The sequence below is a fragment of the Bos grunniens genome, chromosome 1 (genome assembly GCF_055505025.1).
Source record: "Bos grunniens cultivar Pamir isolate PY7600 chromosome 1, Bosgru_T2T1.0, whole genome shotgun sequence".
NCBI lineage: Eukaryota > Metazoa > Chordata > Mammalia > Artiodactyla > Bovidae > Bos > Bos grunniens.
The window spans coordinates 38,487,194-38,507,899 of NC_141165.1; the positions used below are offsets into that span (position 1 = coordinate 38,487,194).

The 20,706-nt window shown below is 39.6% G+C and overlaps 2 protein-coding genes and 1 pseudogene across 6 annotated transcripts in view; 1 reads left to right on the plus strand and 2 right to left on the minus strand.

Moving 5' to 3' along the window:
- HPS3 (HPS3 biogenesis of lysosomal organelles complex 2 subunit 1) overlaps positions 1 to 20,706 on the plus strand; it is a 41,072-nt gene that overhangs the window by 17,939 nt on the left and 2,427 nt on the right. For 2 of the 5 annotated variants that reach the window (XM_086387323.1, XM_086387163.1), the window contains exons 7-16: positions 1,918 to 2,072; positions 3,726 to 3,834; positions 7,410 to 7,591; positions 8,646 to 8,826; positions 10,016 to 10,249; positions 11,233 to 11,418; positions 11,756 to 11,944; positions 13,309 to 13,416; positions 17,120 to 17,326; positions 17,880 to 17,970. In XM_086387323.1, coding sequence (XP_086243449.1) covers positions 1,918 to 2,072; positions 3,726 to 3,834; positions 7,410 to 7,591; positions 8,646 to 8,826; positions 10,016 to 10,249; positions 11,233 to 11,418; positions 11,756 to 11,944; positions 13,309 to 13,416; positions 17,120 to 17,326; positions 17,880 to 17,970 — 1,642 coding nt within the window. Of the gene's footprint in view, positions 1 to 1,917; positions 2,073 to 3,725; positions 3,835 to 7,409; positions 7,592 to 8,645; positions 8,827 to 10,015; positions 10,250 to 11,232; positions 11,419 to 11,755; positions 11,945 to 13,308; positions 13,417 to 17,119; positions 17,327 to 17,875; positions 17,971 to 20,706 lie in introns of all 5 variants that reach the window. The other 3 variants (XR_015158746.1, XR_015158788.1, XR_015158772.1) reach the window with 3 other exon arrangements.
- LOC147379282 (small ribosomal subunit protein eS6-like) lies at positions 4,495 to 5,623 on the minus strand (annotated as a pseudogene).
- CP (ceruloplasmin) overlaps positions 11,494 to 20,706 on the minus strand; it is a 60,332-nt gene continuing 51,119 nt past the window's right edge. The window contains exons 19-20 of the mRNA XM_086387110.1: positions 16,154 to 16,258; positions 11,494 to 11,941 (exon numbers count right to left, since the gene is read on the minus strand). Coding sequence (XP_086243236.1) covers positions 16,155 to 16,258 — 104 coding nt within the window. The 3' untranslated portion in view covers positions 11,494 to 11,941; position 16,154. The remainder of the gene's footprint in view (positions 11,942 to 16,153; positions 16,259 to 20,706) is intronic.

The window sequence follows — 20,706 nt, forward strand, 5'->3', positions numbered from 1 at the left end:
CTTTTGTCATTTTACAAAGCCTTCAACAAGTGTTCTGTACTTCCATAGTTTTGATAGTGTTAATTGATATTCTAGGTCAGTAACCTCGTTTTTAGTGAGAAGTAATCTGCTTAGTCTCTAAAAGCTTTTGACCACCAAATAGACAATTTTATGATGCAATTCTCCGTTTTCCGACCCTGAATTTCTGCTCTCAGAAATACACTGATGATTTGCACCATGTCCATCATGTGCAGTTTCACCTCTGAGATGGGTGTTTGTTGTGCGTATCCATGCTTCAGGGAACCCCTAATCATGATGGCCTCTGTTTACACATTATTGTCCATCTGGCACCCGGAACACCTTTTTCTGGAAAAATGAGTGTCCAGTGATGATGGTGTGTAGTGCTTAATGTGTCTGAGACACTTTTCCACTCTCACTGTTACCCAAATTGTGTGCTGCCTTTTTCTGGAAATCACATCCAAGTTTTCTTTTCTTCTGTGGGCTGCCTGTCACTTTCTGCTGCTGACAGGCTTACTGCCTACCTTCAGCCTCTTGGGAAACCAGAATCACAGCTTTCCCATGACCTTCTGTCTGTGTTTAAGATATACACATAGCCTTTTCAAGAGATTATTTTAAAAATAATGGCTATGTCCCTAGTACCCATGGCAAGGTGACAGCCTCTTTGTCTCTTGCTTCCTCTCTCTCCACCCCATCTTGCCTTGTGTTTTGTTTTAAACGTCAGGAAGACCGAGGCTTGTGTAGGTAGTGATGGTGGAGTGAGGGGTACATAACACATTGAGGCAGCATCAATCTGCATTTGAAAATAAATCTCAATTCCAGGCCTTCTCATAGTCTCATAAAACCAGAAGGAAGAAACACAGAGAACGGGAGAAAAGAGGGGAGATGGGGAGCTAGTAGAGGATGCTGCCCCTGAGGCTAGTCCTTGAAGGTGGCAGAGGGAAGGACAGGTCACACCTCCTGGCTCCCCCTTCCCTGCAGTTCCACCACCCTGAAATCCTAGATGCCCCTGAATGAGCACGCCGTCATTTTGCTCCCTTGCTGACTCAGGCTTTGGAAGCTGTGGTGTCTGAGAAAGATTTCACAGCCTCAGAGAGAGGGCCATAAGGCATGCTATCTTTATTTCCCTTTCCCCTGAGACTCTGGCTCAGCATCACCAAGGCCACCTTAACTATTCATAGGAATGACAAAAATAGATGGAGGGTTATCCCCGTGCACTTTGTACAAAAGGGACAAGGAAGATGACTTCGGAATCGAAACACCATTAATGGAGGAGCCAGGGAGACCTGGCAGCCTCATTTTGTGAGTCCCAGAAAGAGCTCCTCAGTTAGCTTCTTATCCATTCTGCTTGGGTGAATGTTTCCTTACAAGGACAGGAGCCTGTCTGCTGGTCCAGGGTTTCCTCCAGTTGCCTGGCAAACCTCCAGCCTGTTAGCCATTCCAGGCAGTGTTCATACCTGCAGAGCTAACAGGGGCCATCTGAATGTGCCCGTATTTCTACACACACCCATCCACTAAGAAACCTTTTTATGTATTTTACGAGCAGTAGACTGCCCTTTTATAGTGTCTGATTTTGACTAAAAGCCCATTTGAAGGTACCACCTGAGCCAGCCCACTGTTAGTGGGGAATTCCCTGGGTGGCAGTAACCAGCTCAGGGCAGGGTTCCTGGAGGCTCTCTGCTTTCTTCAAGTCAATGTCAACACATACTATGGAGCTCTTTGGTGAACACATGAATGAGATATTCACTTATATAGTTTAAATAAGATAGCCTCTTGCTCTGATAAGAATAGGAATTTGGATTATTCGAGTAGCGGAGAGAGACAGGAAAGGAGAGATTGTATCCAATAGATTGATTTTGGAAGTTTTTGAAGTTCATGTACTTCATTCCTTGGCTAAATTTGTGAATTTTTCCTTATTAGGCTTGCCCACCTATCAGTATGGATGTCTGTGCTTTAAGAATACAGCTTTTCATAGGCTTGAAAGCCATCTGTCACTTTAAAAACCACGTTGTACTTCTGACCAAGGCAGACCCTGAAACCGTTCCGGAGAGAAGAGAGTCACCCAAGAGGTTTCTGTAAGCATGCCCTTCACCCCCAGACATCCTTGCCAAAGTTTCTGGAATGAATTGTGTTACTGGTATATTTTGTGTACATCTTCACTAATCTTTTTTTTAAATCAAAAATTTGAATGATCAGATGGGTTTTCTAGCTGTTCTTTTTCCAGAGTAAGAAAAGAAGGTTTTAATGTTCTCTATAATATCCTTTGTAATTGACTGTGAGCTTTTAGAAGAAAATAAATTATAAAACTGTTTCAGTAAAAATCTGTGGTATTATATAATAAGAATTTAAAGGATATGTTTTTCTGTGTTACTAATGAGTGAGATTGAGCCCCTTAGGCTAATCCAAACTACAAAGCTCTTTATTATTTTTCTTCCTTGACCTTTCAGTGGCAATATTTTTATCCAAAGTTTTTTTTTTTTCTGGTATTTCAACTTGAAAAGAAATTAACTAATGCATTTCTTACCTGAAAGCACATTTGTGATGTATAAATTCTATGTTAATCTACCTTAAAATAAAAGTGCATTCTTCTAATCTGAGGTTAATTCTAACTTCAGTTCTCTGCTTTCACATTGTTTGGGATAAAATGGTTAACTCCAAAGTGGTTATGCTTCTAGTCTGTGTTTCCTATACTGTGAACTTAGTGGTAGGGAATGCAATCTAATTTGAACATTCCTCTATGGAAATTTTAAGTAGGAGAGAAATCTGTTGGGGGCAGGGGGCAAGGAACATACAGTGTATTTCAAATCAAACACTGTAGTTTTTGCATTTTTGAATTATTTGTGTCTGTGCTTTGTTCCACCCGCAGAAATAACCAGGTTGCCATGGGTAACTGGTCACTTAGAGTGTGCACAAAGTGGTCTAAAATTGACTGATCCTAAAAGCTTTCTGGCAAGAGGAAAAATAACTTGCAATCTTATACATTTGATGTCTTAAAAGTATTATATTTTTTAAATGGTTTAAAAATTTTAATGTATTTGAAAATTCATTTGGCCAAAACTTTGCATTTTAAAAAAGACTGCATACTGCAGAAAATGCTTCATACAGTGAAAGCTGGAAATAAGATAGTGCTTTAAGTTGACTTACAGTTCTGTGTTTTACATTTTCCCAGCAGCCCTGGCCTCACCAAGGCTACGTGCTGGAGAGAGCCAGGTCGCAGGGATTTTCACAGCCAAGTCTGTGTTCTTTTTGAGAGGTCTTGCCTGCTCTTTGAGCTTATTGCCCACTTAAGAATACTTGTGGAATGAATTGGAAGTGGTTGGTTGACCAGTCCACGTGAGTGTAGAACGTTAACTGCTGTTAGGCCTACATAGTGTTATACACTAATGTTCTTTAAAAATCTACTGTGTAGTTAAATCACCAAAGTGAAAGTGAAGTCGCTTAGTCATGTCCAACTCTTTGCGACCCCATGGACTATAGCCTACCAGGTTCCTCCGTCCGTGGGATTTTCCAGGCAAGAATACTGGAGTGGGTTCCCATTTCTTTCTCCAGGAGATCTTCCCAAACCAGGGATTGAACCTGGGTCTCCCGCATAAATCACCAAAGAAAATACTAAATGAAAATGGTATCAGAGTTATAATATTTTAGGTATCTGGTATTTACCATTTAAAATTGCCTTTTATTAATAATATGTCTTGTCTTACAATTCTTGTCCTTTGTTTTGCTTTTAGTTCTAGAAAAGGTACCAGTGTTAATCCCAAGACACCTCCTGTAGCTGAAGCTGGGTGGAATTTGTATATTGTGAATACGATCTCACCGGTGCAACTGTACAAAGAAATGGTATTCCTTTCAGACTTCTGCTTTGTAGAAATTTAGAGTCTAATTGATGGTTAGAAATTGATTCTAAGTATCACACAGTCAGAATGCCACAACCAGCCAGCTTCAAGGCTCTTACAGAGGACTGTATATCTTCACCTTCTTGTTTTCACAGCTCATGACATTTGAGGATCTAAGAGAAATTCCCATCACTAAAATAAGACTCCCTTATTCATACTCACTCTCCTATGGGAATTGATTAGCCAGTCTAAACATAAATAGCCTTCGACCTTTACTTTGAACCCTGGCAAGAGAATCATGAAATGGAGCGGAAAGAAATCTCAGATCATATGTCTGTGTCTCACACTTCTTTGAAATATTAACAGATGGTCCTAGGGCACCACAGCACTTGTGGTATTGTCCTGTGGGGATCTTTATTCCTTTTCTAAGAGTGACAGCTGTCTACTTATCCCTGATGATTTTTATAAACTATTTTGAAATAATTTCAAATCGACAGAAAAGTTGCAAGAATAAGAATAGTACAAATAAAAACAGTATATTCCCCACATAGATTTACCCGTAGTCAACATAGTCAACATTATACCCGCTATGCTTCTGTCTCTCTCTCTCTCTTTTTTTTGTTTTTGATGTCTGATCTTATTTATTTGTGACTCTTAGAACATCTCATTTTTGACTGGATTCAGACTCAGAAGTAAAAGTTCTCAGAGAGGACAGCCTCCATCTCTTTCTCTCTCTCTTTTCAAATATTTTTATTTATTTATTTTTATTTTTGGCTGTGCTGGGTCTTTGATGCTGTGCGGGCTTTGCTCTAGTTGCAGCGAGCAGGGGCTGCTCTCTAGTTGGGCTGCAAGGGCTTCTCATTGCGGTGGCTTCTCTTGTTCTGGAGCATGGGCTCTAGGGCACACAGGCCTCCGTAGCTGGCGGCGTGGAAGCTCAGTAGTTGCAGAACATGGGCTCAAGAGCGCAGGCTCAGTAGTTGTGGTGCACAGGCGTAGTTGTCCTGTAGCCTGTGGGATCTTCCTGGATCAGGGATCGAACCCATGTCTCCTGTGTTGGCAAGTGAATTCTTTTCCACTGAGCCACCTGGGAAGCCCAGCCTCTGTCTCTTGACAGTCTGTTGCTGATGTTTTTCTTTGGCCTTCTTCATTCTCTTGGCCAAAAGCTTAGGATATCCTGCAGCCTCTTCCTTATATTTCTTAGTACAGTTCCTTTGGAGCAGCACATCCACGTTTGTGCTGCAGAACACATGGAGTAACAGGACAATGAACTTGAGTGCTCTGGTCCTAGGTTCCTTACCTTCTTTGTTCAGCGGCTTTCTTACAACATACTGGCGGACTTCATTTTCTTAGGAGAGATTGAAAAGTTTTTGAGTTCTTCTAGCTCTTTTGGTCCCCAGGCGATGAGGCACAGTAGTATCAGGGAGTCCAAGAATATCCTTTCCCCCTTTTTTTTTACAATGACCTAATTGAGAACACTCAGGTTACCGTCAACCATGCAACCCCATCAGACTTGCACTTTCTTTCTCCAGTCCTCCTTCGTCTGTAACAGAAATGCCCCTTACTCAGTAGCAGACAGACCCAGCCATGGGTCAAGACACCTTGCTTCGTGGGAAAACCCTGTTTATCATTCCCAGCACTGACTGGGACCACATAGCCCTTCCATTCTTCACCCAGAGCCTCAGCAGCAACTTCTGTGGCCATAAGCTTCTCATAGAAGGTACAAAATTTTTGTTCATCATCCACTTCAATGAGCTTCTGGAAACCAGTGACCAGAAAGAGATGTTCAACTTCATTCTGAAGCCGCTCTCTCCCTTTTTGCACTCTTGTACTTTCTAAATGCACAATCATGCCTGCATATTTTCTTCTGATCCATTGGAACGTATATTGCATACATCCTAGCCCAATGCCCCTAAATATTTCAATGCATGTTTCCTAAGAATTTAGATACTTGCTTATACAATTATAGCACACACATGTCTTTCAGTAAATTTAACAATGACACAATACTTTAGTCTATGGTTCATATTCCATTTTTGTTGATTGATCCAGTAATAGCCTAGTAGCATTTCCCCCATCCTCTGGTCCAGGATCCAGTCTAGGAATCAAGTAATGTATTTAACTGTCATGTCTCTTTAGCTTCCTTTCATCCAAAATATGTTCATAGCCTTTGTTTTATTAAAAAAAAAACTTTTCTTGTTTTCTTTTTGTTGTTGTTGAAGTATAGTTAATGTCCAATATTGTAAGTTACAGGTCTAAACATAGTGATTCACAATTTTAAAGGTTATAGCCTATTTATAATTATTATAAAATGTTGGCTATATTCCCTGTGTAGTCCAGAATATTCTTGTAGCTTATTTATTTTATATGTAGTAGTTTGTACCTCTTACTCTTACTCCTTTATCTTTTCCTTCCCCCACTGGTAACCACCAGTTTGTTCTCTGCATCTGTAAGACTGTTTCTTTTTTGTTTTTTCACTATATTGTTGCATTTTTAGATTTCACTCTTTGTTTTATAACAGATAGTTTTGAAAAATATTTCTCCTCCTCTACCTTTTAAACATTTATTTTTTCATTTCATTTCATTTTTTTTCTTTTCTCATGATTAGATTGAGGTTATGTGTTCTTGGCTGGGTTCCCTGGTGACTCAGACAGTAAAGAATCTGCCTGCCATGCAGGAGACCCAGCTTTGATTCTTGGGTCGGGGGCGTCCCTGGAGAAGGGAATGGTTACCTCCTCCAATATTCTTGCCTGGAGAATTCCAGATAGAGGAGCCAGGCGGGCTGCAGTCCATGGGTCACAAAGATTTGGGCCAGAACTCTATGTAGATGATGTTGTATCTTTCTCAGAGTTTCACATGGGGAGGTGCAGAATATTCATTTGTCCTTCACCAGTAATGTTCATTTTGGTCATCAGGTGAAGGTTTTGCCTGATTTGTCCCTGGCATTTTAATGCTGATAATTTATCAGCTTTGTCCTGTGTTTTCAGTCTTATTTAATTGAAAGTCTTAGACATCATCCAGATGATTTGCCTATTGGAGTCTAAAAATACTGATTGACTCAGATTAGCTAGTGAAAATTTGTATAAGCCCACTGAGTTATAGAATTAGATGCAGCAGAATCTAAATTCACCAATTGAAACTAAGATAAAGGAAGGATGCTTAATCTAAATTTGAGAAGGATTTAAATCATAGAACTTTAAAAATAGTTAAGTCTTTCAGATATGTTCATTAGCTGTATCAAATTGTGATCAAATTATTGCTGAGTTAACAGTATCATTAGTATTATAGTACTAATTGTGCTTTCTCTGATGGTTAGCATTGTGTAACAGAGTATTTACAATCATTTATGTGATAAACTGGCTCATACTGTTGTATGTTTATAAACTGGCTCATACCATAAACTGGTTGTGGGGGAGAAGAAAGCCACTTTAGCTAAGCCTTATCAGAATGGTAAATAACCACTTTTTATTTCTTAGGATTTAATGTGTTCAGATAGTAACTTTATAAAACAACTTGCAGACCTGGGAAACTTTGGGGCGATGTCTTCAGCATCATGAACTGCTTGCCTTCTTTGTGTGTTAGGTAGACTACAGTAACGCCTACAAGACTGCAAAAACCCAGAGTTGCATCCACCTTCTCAGTGAGGCTCACCTATTAGTGAGAGCGGCCCTGATGGATGCCAGTCAGCTGGAACCTGGAGAAAAGGCAGAGCTTTTAGAAGCATTTAAAGAAAGCTGTGGGCACCTTGGCGACTGCTACAGCAGGTTGGTGATGCTGCTTGGAAGCTCGCTAAAGAAGCCACCTGAGCTTCAGGTGTAACTTACCAACTTTTCCACTTCTGGCAGTTACCTGACAAATGGGAGGACACATGAGGGGCTGTGATTTATTTATTCATTTATTCCTTAGCACTTGTTGAGCACATCCTGTGTGCCAGGTACCATGCTAAGCTTAGAGAGATAAACATGACCTGTTCCTACTCAAGGACTTACAGTTTATTAGATGAGCAGTGTTTGTGTCTCCCATCAGTTAATTTAGAAATTTGAAGTTTCTTTTTAGGCCTTTGGGAGGTGGTAGGGCATGACCAGTTAAAATACCTGAGACAACTGTATTACTCATCTATTGCCTGTTAGCTTTGAGGGAGAGATCCTAGTTGGACAGTCTGTGGTTTTAATCGTAGTAATCAATGGTTTTATAATGTCAGAAAAGGACACTAGGAAGAATAATGATTTCTGTTTTTGAGAATGATCTTTACAATTTTTTTTAATATAATTGTTTTAAAGGCTTACTTGAACCACGGGAGTCATTATAAATTAATGAAAGGCTTTTCCTACTTATGGTCTTCCCCTGGTGGCTCAGATGGTAAAGAATCTGCCTGTAGTGTAGGAGACCCAGGTTCAGTCCCTGGGTCAGGAAGATGCCCTGGAGAAGGGAATGGCTACCCACTCCAGTATTCTTGCCTGGAGAATTTCATGGACAGAGGAGCCTGGAGGGCTATAGTCCATGAGGTCACACAGAGTTGGACGTGACTGAGCAACTAACACTTTCCTGCTTATAAACACCATTCTTGTAGAGCTGCATTATGAATATTAAAATTCACTTGTTTCTCTGATTTTATTATAAGTAAGCAAAAAGAAGCTACATTAATTAGAATGACTTTGCAGAACAAAACTTAGGAATTTGTTCCAGCTCTTATTGGCCACAGAAAAGTATTTGTGTCTTCTGGAAAGCATGATCTGGTTTATTATCAAATGTGTTAGACATCCAAACCTAAAATTGACAAATCTGAGGGTTTTGTTTTTCCCACTTCCTTCCCTTTAGGCTTGAAACCCAGCATTCCCACCTTGCCTTGCCATACTATAAGATGTCTGGTTTGTCTATGGCGGAAGTTTTGAACCGAGTGGACTGGGCAGTAGAGGATGGACCACAGAAATACGAGCGGGGATTAATCTTCTACATTAATCATTCACTTTATGAAAACCTGGATGAAGAATTAAGTGAAGTGAATACAACTTCCTGCTTAGTTAGATCTAGTATTTTTAACTTTTCACTTTAGCTTTTTATGCAATTCTGTTTTAAAAATTAAGTTCCAAGTATTTTCATTGGTAGTATAGTCTTTTTTTTCTAAAAAAGGTAACTAGGGTGCACTTTTTCTTCATTAATAATGCTCATAGAATTACAGCTTGAAAAAGAACTTAGAATCATCTTCTCATACTTTCTCATTACATAGACAGGGAGATGCGGGCCACTGTGGTTGAGTGACCTGCCCGTGTGACAGTGGCATGTCTTTAGAAGAATGGCAGAGAACCTGGGCCTTGCCTGCCTTCTTCTCATCCACAGCCCTTTACAAAACCCTAGTTGCTCCTCTCTCCAAGTGTCTAAAACTTTTTTATAAAATCCTGGCCCAGCAACCTTCAGACGTTTTTAAGGATTGTTTTTAGCCCCTCATGTATTTTTTATTTTTCGGTGGTTCTGGGTCTTTGTTCCTGTGCAGGCTTTCTCTCGTTGCACTGTACAGAGGCTACCCTTTGTTGTGGTACGTGGCCTTCTCATGGTGGTGGTTTCTCTCGTGGAGCGCAGGCTCTTGGGTGCCCGGGCGTCAGTTGCAGCTCTTGGTCTCCGGAGCACGGGCTTTAGTAGTTGTGGTGCATGAGCTTTTAGGTGCTCCACAGCATGTGGGATCTTCCCAGACCGGGGATTGAACCTGTGTCCCCTGAATTGGCAGGTGGATTCTTATCTGCTGTACCACCAGGGATGTCCTCCCTTTCATGTATTTTTAAATAGTTGAATACAAATATGCAGAATTGGGTATTGTGATTCCAAATATTTTAAGGTTTTAAGAGAAATGAAATTTTCTTCTATAAATATTATTTTTGTATATTAAATATATTTTGTACTAAGTAGTAATTTTGTATAACGGACTTTGGAGTGGAATTTAATCCAGTATTTGTTTTCTTCTGAACACCTGTTAGTATTAGAAATACTGACCACAACTTGGTACAAAGAGATCATGTTAGGTCACCTCAGATCTCCCATGCTATCATCAACTCTCTTTTTAAATCAAAACATAGTGTGAAATTTTATATTAATTGGAATGTTGTATCTTGCTTTTTTATCCTTTTTTTTTTTTGCAGATTTTGTTGCTTTCTATTGGCTGACTGACCTTTTATTTCTCACTTTGCTCACCAAAGGAATTATCAGCAAAAGTAGTTCAGATGTTTTATGCGGCTGAGCCGAAGCAACTGCCACATATTCTCTGTAGTCCTTCTATGAAGAATATTGATCCTTTAACTGCCATAAAATATTTAAGGAAGCTGGATACTTCTGGATTTTCATCAGTTTTAGTGACATTGGCCAAGGCAGCAATGGCTTTGAAAATGGGAGATCTTGACATGCACAGGAATGAAATGAAAAGCCATTCAGAGGTATGGCGCCGTACCTAGTATTAATAGCCAGCTAACGTAGGACCCAGTGGTCCTGAGGTGTTTATCTTTTTTCTGGCTTCTGTGTAGCTCATTTTTCCTTAGTGGTAAAGGAAAATAGACTTAATATTATATTAAAAGGAAGTGACCCAAAGTGGGAGTGCGTGGGCTTTGGATTTGGAAATGAGAAAGAATAATAAATGATAAATGGTAGCTAGGGGTATCCAAAGACTTTTCAACTTAGTGTCAGATTTATTCAGAGTACAGTGCTTGGTAATGAAGAGCATATGGGCTCTGCCCTAAGCTGACAGTGTGACCTGGCTTGAGGAGGTGTGGGGTGTGTCCCTAAAAACAGAACAGTGGTGTATATTCAAGTACAGCAAGTGGGATGTTAACCTTGAGCCTCAGGTGTCCAGCAGTTGCAGAAATAGCCTGCCCTTGGGAAGATCACAAATAACTGTGAAAGATTAGGCATTTGAATGGTGTATCAAAGAAAAGGTGGCTTCCCCCTGGAAGAGTGGCCATGTAGGGACATGAGCCAAAGAAGTTAATCAGTCGAGGAAGAAATGAAGAAGTGACATTAGTTGAGTACTTATCTCTCAGGTGTAACCAGGAAGAGCAGAAGTTCTTTATTGCTGTACAAATGGCACATTTTGTTATGGTGAGGAGAGCAAGTCAACACTGAGATGTCCTCTACTTTGAAGAGTAGAATTCTAGGAAGATGAATTTTCATAATTTTGAAGAATCCTAGGTAGACCTAAATTTAAAGCTGTCTATAATATTTGACACTTTGATGCTTAACTATGTAATAATAACTTCTAGAAGACAGTTATTAATGATGTCCTTAGAATTGTCTTTGTAATTAAAAACTGAGATTACAATAAATTGTTAATGGCTTATCAGTGATTCTTGAATGCAGTAGCATGTATTTCCAAGATGAATGCAATGTATATTCTGTTCCTAAATTTTGTTTTTTTAATCTGAAGATGAAGTTGGTATGTGGCTTCATTCTGGAACCTCGGCTATTGATTCAGCAGAGGAAAGGACAGATTGTTCCAACTGAGTTTGCAGTTCACTTGAAGGAGACTCAGCCTGGATTGCTTGTTGCTTCAGTCCTGGCCTTACAGAAGAACAACAAAATTGGAATAGAAGAAGCAGATTCCTTCTTTAAGGTTTGTCCCTTTGAACGTGTTATTTTGGATGGCCTGATGAAGTTGGTGGGAAGTGAGGAATAGAATAAGACAAGCAAGTTTTCATTGTTTATTGAAATACCAGACTTACACATAACCACTTAAAAAAGTACAGGTTAAAAAAATGTTTCTTGAAAAATTCTGTTCATGCAACCTGGAGTATGTTGAAATGTTTAAATTGGCTTTTTCCACGTCACTAATGCTAGTGGATAAATTGTTGAACACATGGCCCGTGTGATGGAGTGCTTTTCAGACCAGCTGTAACTTGATCAGTGCTATATTTATCTGAGCCATAGGGGCTTGTTTCACTGTTCTCAAGGTGCTTTGTGGTAAAGATGGAGACACGATCCCTCAGCTCTTAGTGGACTTTTGGGAAGCTCAGCTGGTAGCCTGTCTCCCAGATGTGGTGCTTCAGGAACTTTTTTTCAAGCTCACATCACAGTACATCTGGAGATTATCGAAGAGGCAGCCTCCTGACACCACACCATTGAGAACATCAGAGGACCTGGTAAGATAATGGAATACTACAGTGAATCAAACTTTATACACATTATGATAATGACACTTATTTTTAACAGTATAACATCAAACGTAATATTACCAGACTCTTAAATTTTGTTATTTATTTAATTTTATTTTTTGTCGCCCTGGATCTTCATTGCTGTGTGCGTATTTGCTCTAATTGCAGAAAGCACGGGCTGCTTTCTTGTTGCACTATAGGGGATTCTCACTGCAGTGGCACCTCTTGTTGCGGAGCACGTGCTCTAGAGCGCAGGCTCAATAGTTGTGGTGCGTGGACTTAGTTGCTCCATGGTATGTGGAATCTTCCTGGACTGGAGATCAAACCCATGTCCGCTGCACTGCAGGCTGATCTGTATCCACTATACCACCAGGGAAGTTCTACCAGATTCTTTCTTTAAGCAGGAGTTAAAAACACACCTGTAATTTGCCTGTAAGTGACATCCACATTTGAAACTTTATATTCTAAGGAGCGCCTCCTACCACTTCTTTATTACTTCCTTGTAGTGGTGCCTCAGTAGCCAAAGTGTGGGGAATAGGGCTTTCCCCGAAACCCATCTGCACTCCCGTAGGTGATGGTCATGAAATAGAACATGAGAGAAGAGACACCTGCCGACCTCCCTGCTGGGAGAGGAACTGCAGAAGGCCTGTGGGAGAGAGACTTCCTCCCTAGACTCCCACTTCCTGTCAGCTGCACAGTCTAGAGCTCTTTTGCAGTCTGAGCCGCTCTGACAACTCTGCTCTTACGCTTCCTGGTCTCCTCACCCCAGGGAGTCCCTTTACCCCTTATGGATGCAAGGCTAATGTGGATTTTCTTGAATAAGGGAGTCTTTATGGGAATTCTCTTCAGAACTTATGGAAGAGGTTTTACCTCCCAAGGAAAGTAGTAGAAATAAAAATCATTTTCAATGTTACTGTTAACTTTTTTGGGTTTTTTTGGCGACGCTGCATGGCATGCAGAACTTGCCTGATCATGGATTGAACCTGTGCTCCCTGCAGTGGAAGCACGGAGTCTTAACCACTGGACCACCATGTCAGGCCCTTATTAACTTTTTTTAAATGTAATTAGCTTAAAAGAAGTATTACCCTTTTTGTTAGACACTGTCTCTTTGCACTCTTTTGAAAGTTAAAATATTAGGAAATATTTAGTAAAGATTTGTTCATTAAGAAGCACCAAGGCTGAAACATTTCCCAGGGGAATACATTCTCAGACTTTCATCCCATTCCCAAGAAAATGTATAACTAATTTTGAGACACAGCAGAAAGTTGGAGACTGCTTGCTTTTTGTGGGATAGATGAAGAAAACCTTGTTTTATTGTACTTTGTTTATAATAAATTTCTTTTACATTTTAGATAAATACCTGTAGTCATTATGGCTTAATCAATCCATGGGTTAATGTCTTAATCTCATCCGAATCCTTAGTCGACAAAAATTATATGGAAGACCTTTCAAAATTACAGGTAAATAAAGATGCTGCTTTTTCTTATCAATTTGTATATTATAATATAGTATAGGAGTTAAATTTGGTACGCTCCCAGTTGTCCTGTTAACTGGGAGTGTATAGTTTGGGTGACAGAATCTACAGTGAGGCATCCTCAGCAGCCCTGCAGGGAATTCCTGCTGCTTCTGCCTGAAACTGCTGACGGGAAGGCTGGTTTTGTTGCTGGTGGGTGGGTGAGGAACTTCACCGAGTCCTGTGACAGTCTTGCCTCATTTTCAGGATGTGCTTGAAAATGCTTTGTGAAATGAAAGTATGGCAAATGCTTCGTGGTGTTTTCATTGTGATTCACTTTTTTTTTTAATTTAATTAATTAATTTTTAAAATTTTAGCGTTCACTCATACAGTTTAGGCCTCTAGCCCAAGCCAAGCACTCCTATCTATCTTATAGGAAATAGATTAAAGTGGCCAGCTCATCTGGTTCCTTAAAGGATTTTTTTCCCCAAATATTTATTAATTTATATATCGGGCTACATGGATCTTAGTTGCAGCATGTGGTATCTTCAGTCTTCTTGTGGCATGTGGGATCTAGTTCCCTAACCAGGGTTCGAACTCAGGCTCCTGCACTGGGAGCTTGGAGCTTAGCCACTGGACCACCAGGGAAGTCCCAGATTTTTTTTTGTAATTAATTAATTTATTTTAATTGGAGGAGAGTCACTTCGCAACCCTGTGGCGGCCCCTGCCACACATTGACACAGATCAGCCACGGGCACACATGTGCCCCAGACTTTTTTTAAAGTAAGAAATATGATCAAGAGAATGTAGCCCATGCTGCAAGAATTCTGACCTCGACAGTGTTTTGACTGAAAGTGAGAACTGAAGTCCACATCTGACTTGGTGGGTGGGGCTGGGCTGCAAGTGTACGGGATTGTATTTGATGGAGTCAGTGGCCTGAGGACTGAACATAATGCTCACATCTGTTGTGTTTGGTCTGCCCAGTGTACCTGCTAACATGTGAAAGTTGAGATTTCAAATGAAGAAGTGTTGAGTTTCAAGTTTCTCTTTGAAAAACTCAACAGCACTTCGATTCAGCTGTACTCCTGGGCCCTCACTGCCTGAGGCCTGTGGGCTGGAGCCCCTCGTGGTTTCCCCCCTTACGCAGGCTCGCGCAGTCCTGGCTGCCACGCTCGTCTCCAGTCTCCCTGGTCCAGAGGCGGAGTGTCTGGCGTCCATTTTCCTTATACCCAGCTGCCTCTGTACATTTTCGTCATCTGGTTTGGCCTCGTTAGGCTTTTTGCAACCCCTGATTTATGCTGGGAACTTGGTGTAAGTGTAGTTACTGCTTTTCGAAACTAAAATGTCAAATTGGGAGTGGAGGTCAGGAAGGGAAACTCAAGAGACCATATTGCTTAGTCTTAGCCTCTAGTCAGCCTATGATGTCTCCAGATAGAGAATTACTTACGCTTTTAAAAAAATTACCAAAGAAGATTCTTGCAGATTCTTATCTCTAGTACCCTTATGATACAGAGGCTGCTGAGGGCTAAATCTCAGATGTGTTCATTCCACAAATATTCCTAGATCATAAACATGTGATTGATGTATAGCCTTGAATGAGGCAGGCAAGACCTTGCCCTCCTAGAATATATGTGTTAATTATATATTTAAAGTCATAATATGTGCTATTAAGTATCCCCTATAAAGCTTCAAAGCATAGTTAAAATCTATGCTTGAAAAAGTATAATTCATTGACCTTTAGAATCCATTTTAAAGTATTTAAAAGGGAGTCTTTACTGATACAGGATAGAAGGTTGTTAGCCTAAATTTTTCTAAATCCTTTTCCTAACTCTAACTCTTTTCTAAATTATCTGGGGTCAATCAATCAATCTTGTCATTTAGAAAAAAAGAACTATCAAGAAACAAAAAGATCTCGTCTCTTCTTACCTCGGAATGAGGAGGTTCAGAATCACCTAAAGAGCTTTTTCAAAATTGTCTGACTTCCCTCTACCCACCAGCTCACCACCACCACACAGATTTAATATGTCTCTGTCTCTTGTCCTCAAAAAACATTGTAATAGTATATTTGTGCAAAAATTAATATAAAAACAATCTATAAATCTATCAAAAAAAAAAAAAAAAAAAGCACTACTATGTTTAGAACACGGTAGCTAGTAAATGCCTGCCTTTTACCAGAATTGTCCTGGTCCCCTCCCCTCACCTTTTTGCCATTTCCCTCCTCTTGGAGCCACAGGTATGATTGTGTAGAGAATTCTGTAAATTCCAGTCCCAAGGAGATCAGAAAAGGGAATAAATAGTGCCTGTGTTGAGGGTAGAGAGTCCATTTCCAATATTGGGGAGGGAAAAAGGAACACACTGGTGAGGAGCAGACAACATTGAATATTTTAAAGAGTCGTAGTAACCTGTGGGCCATTTTTTATCCAGTGATACATGTCTGGTTGTCTGGTGGTTTTTTGTTTTTTGGCCACATCTTGCAGTTGCAGGGTCTTAATTCCCCAACCAGGAATCAAACCTGTGTCCCCTCAGTGGACGCACCACTAGACCTCCAGGGAATTCTGTGTCTGGTGTTTCTTATTTTTAAACTTCTTGATGATATGGATTCAATATCTAAAAGTTCCTGGGTAACCCATTTTGTACCAAGCTTTGACTCATTTCACTTTAATCATCTTATTTCATATTTGCTACGTTACTGTCAGAAAATTATTGAGATGAAAGTGAATATTGCAGGAAGGAAACAGACCAACCTTATTCTCCTAGCCATTCTTTGATAGATATTTGGAGTAAAATCATAATGCTGACTGTAAATGGATAGTTCATGTTCCACATTCTCCTGTGAGTCTGAGAAGATGCTGTAGTAAAAAGGATAAAAGAAGGAGAAAATCAGGATATGACCATTTCATTTTTATCCAGAATAAAGGGGAAGCGGAGATTATTTTGGTGGTATAATCAAAAGTAGTATTAATATTAGTAGTTTAAATGCTTAAAAGTAAAATGTTGGTCACGTTCTGAATACTGAAATAACAGCTGCTCTAAGTCATTTAGCTTGCAGCAAATGGTATTGATACAGATTATTAGTTCTTAGTTTGCTTAGGTTTCTTAAGTGTTAAATTTTATTTTTGGTTTTTATATGGTGCATGCGTATTATAGAAACCTTGGAAAGTGTGAAAAAGAAAGCAAAAGTGGACGTTGTCCTTCTCTGCAGTGAACTGGTTTCTATTTCAAATTTTGATGCTCTTCCAAAGGCATGTACCTATGTAGATTTTACAAAATTGATCATGCTTTGAATATAATTTTGTATTTTTTTTAACTGATTTGATCATGAGCAGCATTTTGTCCTTAACTGCCTTTGAAAACAGTTTTGATAGCTACAAAATATTCCATCATTTGAATGTACCATAATTTATTTACTCATCACTTCTTGATGAATGTTTAGATTTCTTCTAGTTTTTCAGTATTATGGATATTCTTGAGTTAAACATCATTGGACATAAATCTTGACCACCATGTTGATTATGTCCTTGGGATAAAGTCTTAAAGCTTTCCCATTCATTTAAGTATGCAGTCCACTCAAAGCAAGCATGTGCTCTAAAATTGCATGTTTTTTTCTTTTTTTGACAAGTGAGATTTTTTTTAAAAAATTGTGTTCTGGTATGTTGTGCTTTAGTTTTTTGGGTGCCTCATTCCATAACATTTCACTTTTCTGTTCATAGTCTCTTATATGTGGTCCTTCATTTGACATAGCTTCCATCGTTCCATTCTTGGAGCCACTCTCAGAAGATACTGTTGCTGGCCTCAGTGTCCATGTTCTGTGTCATACGCGTTTGAAAGAGTATGACCAGTGCATAGACAGGCTGTTAGAGAGATGCCCGGAGGCAGTCATCCCGTATGCTAATCATGAGCTGAAAGAAGAGAATCGGGTATGCTTTTCAGATTATGTTTTTTAGTCTTTATCTCTGATAATCAAATGATAATTTTGTTGCCTTCTCTGCAAAATGGGGACAGATTATGCCAGTCCAACCTCACAGGACTATGTGGGTCAGAAGAGCATGTATGTTTAATAGGTTACATGTTTTGAGTACTATTAGAGGCTGTTAACATGTATTGTGCTGGTATGTTATCTTCACTAAAAATCTGTTGTTTGGAGACGAAGTCCCCTATTATCTGAAGATTTTGAAAACATAATGAATGATGAGAAAATCCTTTGTGGGTTATCTGGTCTTTAAGATTAGAAGAGTTTTTGATTTTATAGTGGTATACATATATATGTACAGTATACATATTGTTAAGATTTTCAAGGTAAAAATCTGACTTACGTTATAGTTTAAGCAGAAGACTTTGAACAAAGTCTTTGCCTTAACCAAGTTGATGTATTTTTGCCCTGTGCTTCCTTGCACAATCTTTTTCTTCCTGTTAGAAATCTGAGTATAAAATGCATCAAACTTTAAAAGTACTCATTTTTTCCCAAGATAGACTTTGTGGTGGAAAAAACTGCTGCCTGAACTTTGTCAGAGAATAAAATGTGGTGGAGAGAAATATCAACTTTACTTATCATCACTAAAAGGTAAAATAATCTTTTTTGCTTGATTATAAATTTGAGAGTCTTCATTTCTGTAATTTGCTGAAACCTTGCTTTCTCATGTATTTTATGTGATTCTCAAGTATGGTGAAGAGGGTCTGAGCTTGAGGGTCTGAGAATTACCTGGAGAGCTTACCTTTAATGTTCATATGCTTCCGTTTCACCACATTTGATATTCATTTATCTTTTTTAGCTCTTCCCTGGGCTTCCCTGGTGGCTTAGACGGTAAAGCGTCTGCCTGCAGTGCACGAGACCCGGGTGTGATCCCTGGGTCGGGAAGATACCCTGGAGAAGGAAATGGCAACCCACTCCAGTACTCTTGCCTGGGAAGTTTCCATGGACTGAGGAGCCTGGTAGGCTACAGTCCATGCGGTTCGCAAAGACTTGGACACGACTGAGAGACTTCACTTCACTTCACTTTGAGCTCTAGAGCTGATTCCTCTAAGTTAATTTTTTCAAACACTTAACAGTTTATCATAGAGAAACTCACAGCCTCAGTATTTTAAGAATTGGAATAGCCATTAAGACAAGTCCATTTTGTTTTAATGATCTGGGTGCTTAATTTACTTCATGCGGAAATTAAGATTATTTATTATTAGTTGTAGTTATAAGCAAGTACTGAGGAATGACAAGTTTCTCAAAGATTTAGAAGCTTAGTATCTCTAAATTACACAGTATTGTATAGCAAAGGTAGTTACTGTTTGAATTTTTATAATTTGTAGTCATTTATAAATACTGATAGCTATATGGTCTTGTTTCTCTTCTCTTATGTGTTAATATCACTTGTTAATGGTTGGCTTGATGACAAAGGTATGGTTCTATCGATACCAATGTGCCTAAAATATTAGAAGTTGACAGTGTGGGAATTGTATTTTCCAGCTGAGGTCACTGACTTTGAGTGTTAGGCAAAGCTAGTGGCCATTGGATGGTGGTTTCTGGAGATCCTCATTTAATTAAAGGTGTATGTTTGTGACTGGGAAGATGAGGAATGTTTATGCTACTTGTCCTACCCATCTGTCTGTGTGATATTTTCATTTTTGGAAGGTAGCAGTGTCAGGTGTTTGATTGCCCAGTCCCATCTGCATCAGATTTATCACATAATTTTGAGCTGATTATTCTTGTTGGTGGATCTCTTTCTGGAGCAGATACCTCACATCTTCATACCCCAGTAGTGTCATTATCTTAGGCAAGACTCTTCCTTCTTCCTTTTCTGATCCACATTCACAAACTCTCTACCCGTAACTTACGCATAGTCATTCCTCCCCATGTTCATTTTTCTGTATCTTTAATATGTGTGTGTTCACACACATGTGCATATAGTGTATGTGTGGCTCACAGAACTAAGTGCTGTGTACAATTTACCTTTATCAGATTGTAATACCTTCAGAGCTGGAATCATGTTTTAACATTTTTCATGTTACACTTTACTTGCCAGCAATGTGCTTCTCCATAGGAAGAGTCTCTAACTAGATACTTATTTGAAGGGAAGACACCTGAATAACCTCAAGTCCATTTTTATTGGGGAGGAGGGGGTTGTCTTTATGTTGGCACCTGTGGTATATCTAGAAGAGACCAGGATTGGAGTTAGAATTGGAGGTGAGTTCCAAGCCTTCTATTTACTGAGTAAGCCTGAAGCAAACCAGTTTTTTAAGTGCCTGGGACTAATGAGAAGTTCAAGACTGACTATGGAGTAAAATACTAGGCAAAAATTGCAAGATGGTATGGTTGAGATGGAGATCATGGATTTATATATTAATAATATACTATTATTAGTATAATATAATAAATGTTTAATATAAATGTAATATAGATATATAAAGTTTAATATAATAAACCACCACCAATATACTTAGCTTGGATTTCTTACTTTCTAATGCAGCATTTCTCAGCCTTGTCAGTACTGACATCTTGGACCAGATAATTTGTGTGTAGGTATCTCCTGTGCATTTTAGGATGTTACCAGCATCCCTGGCCTCTACCCACTAAATACCAGTAACACTTGCCCAGGTGAAATAGAAATGTCTCCAGCCATTACCAGATGTCCCTGGGGGTGGGGCAAAACTGTAGTTGTTGAGAACCATTGCACTAAAACAGAGCCACTAAAAATGGGGTTAGTGATTGGCTTAATTTGTTTCAAGGAAATACTTATTACTATTTTTGAGTCAGTGAACTGTACTTCTTAGTAAAAGTTCTAGCACTGTAGTGAACTATGAAGTTTAAAAAGTCATTTTAAATTCTACTAGCCAGAGATAACCATTTTCAACATTCAACACACATTTTCTAGACACACTGGAGGATTTAAAGTACTGTACGGATTTATGATATTGACCTTGTTCTTGTAACCTGTATAAGTGAAGTGACAAGTGAAGTCGCTCAGTCGTGTCCAGCTCTTTGTGACCCCATGGACTGTAGCTTACCAGGCTTATCAGTCCATGGGATTTTCCAGGCAAGAGTACTGGAGTGGGGTGCCATTTCCTTCTCCAGGGGATCTTCCCGACCCAGGGATCAAACCTGGGTCTCTCGCATTGTAGGCAGACACTTTACCGTCTGAGCCACCAGGGAAGCCCCCCAAAAAATACTGGAGTGGGTTGCCATGCCATCCTCCAGGGGAATCTTCCCAACCCAGGGATCGAACCCAGGTCTCCTGTACTGCAGGCAGATTCTTTACCATCTGAGCCACCCAGGAAGTCCTAACCTGCATAAGCCCCTCACTAATTGGCA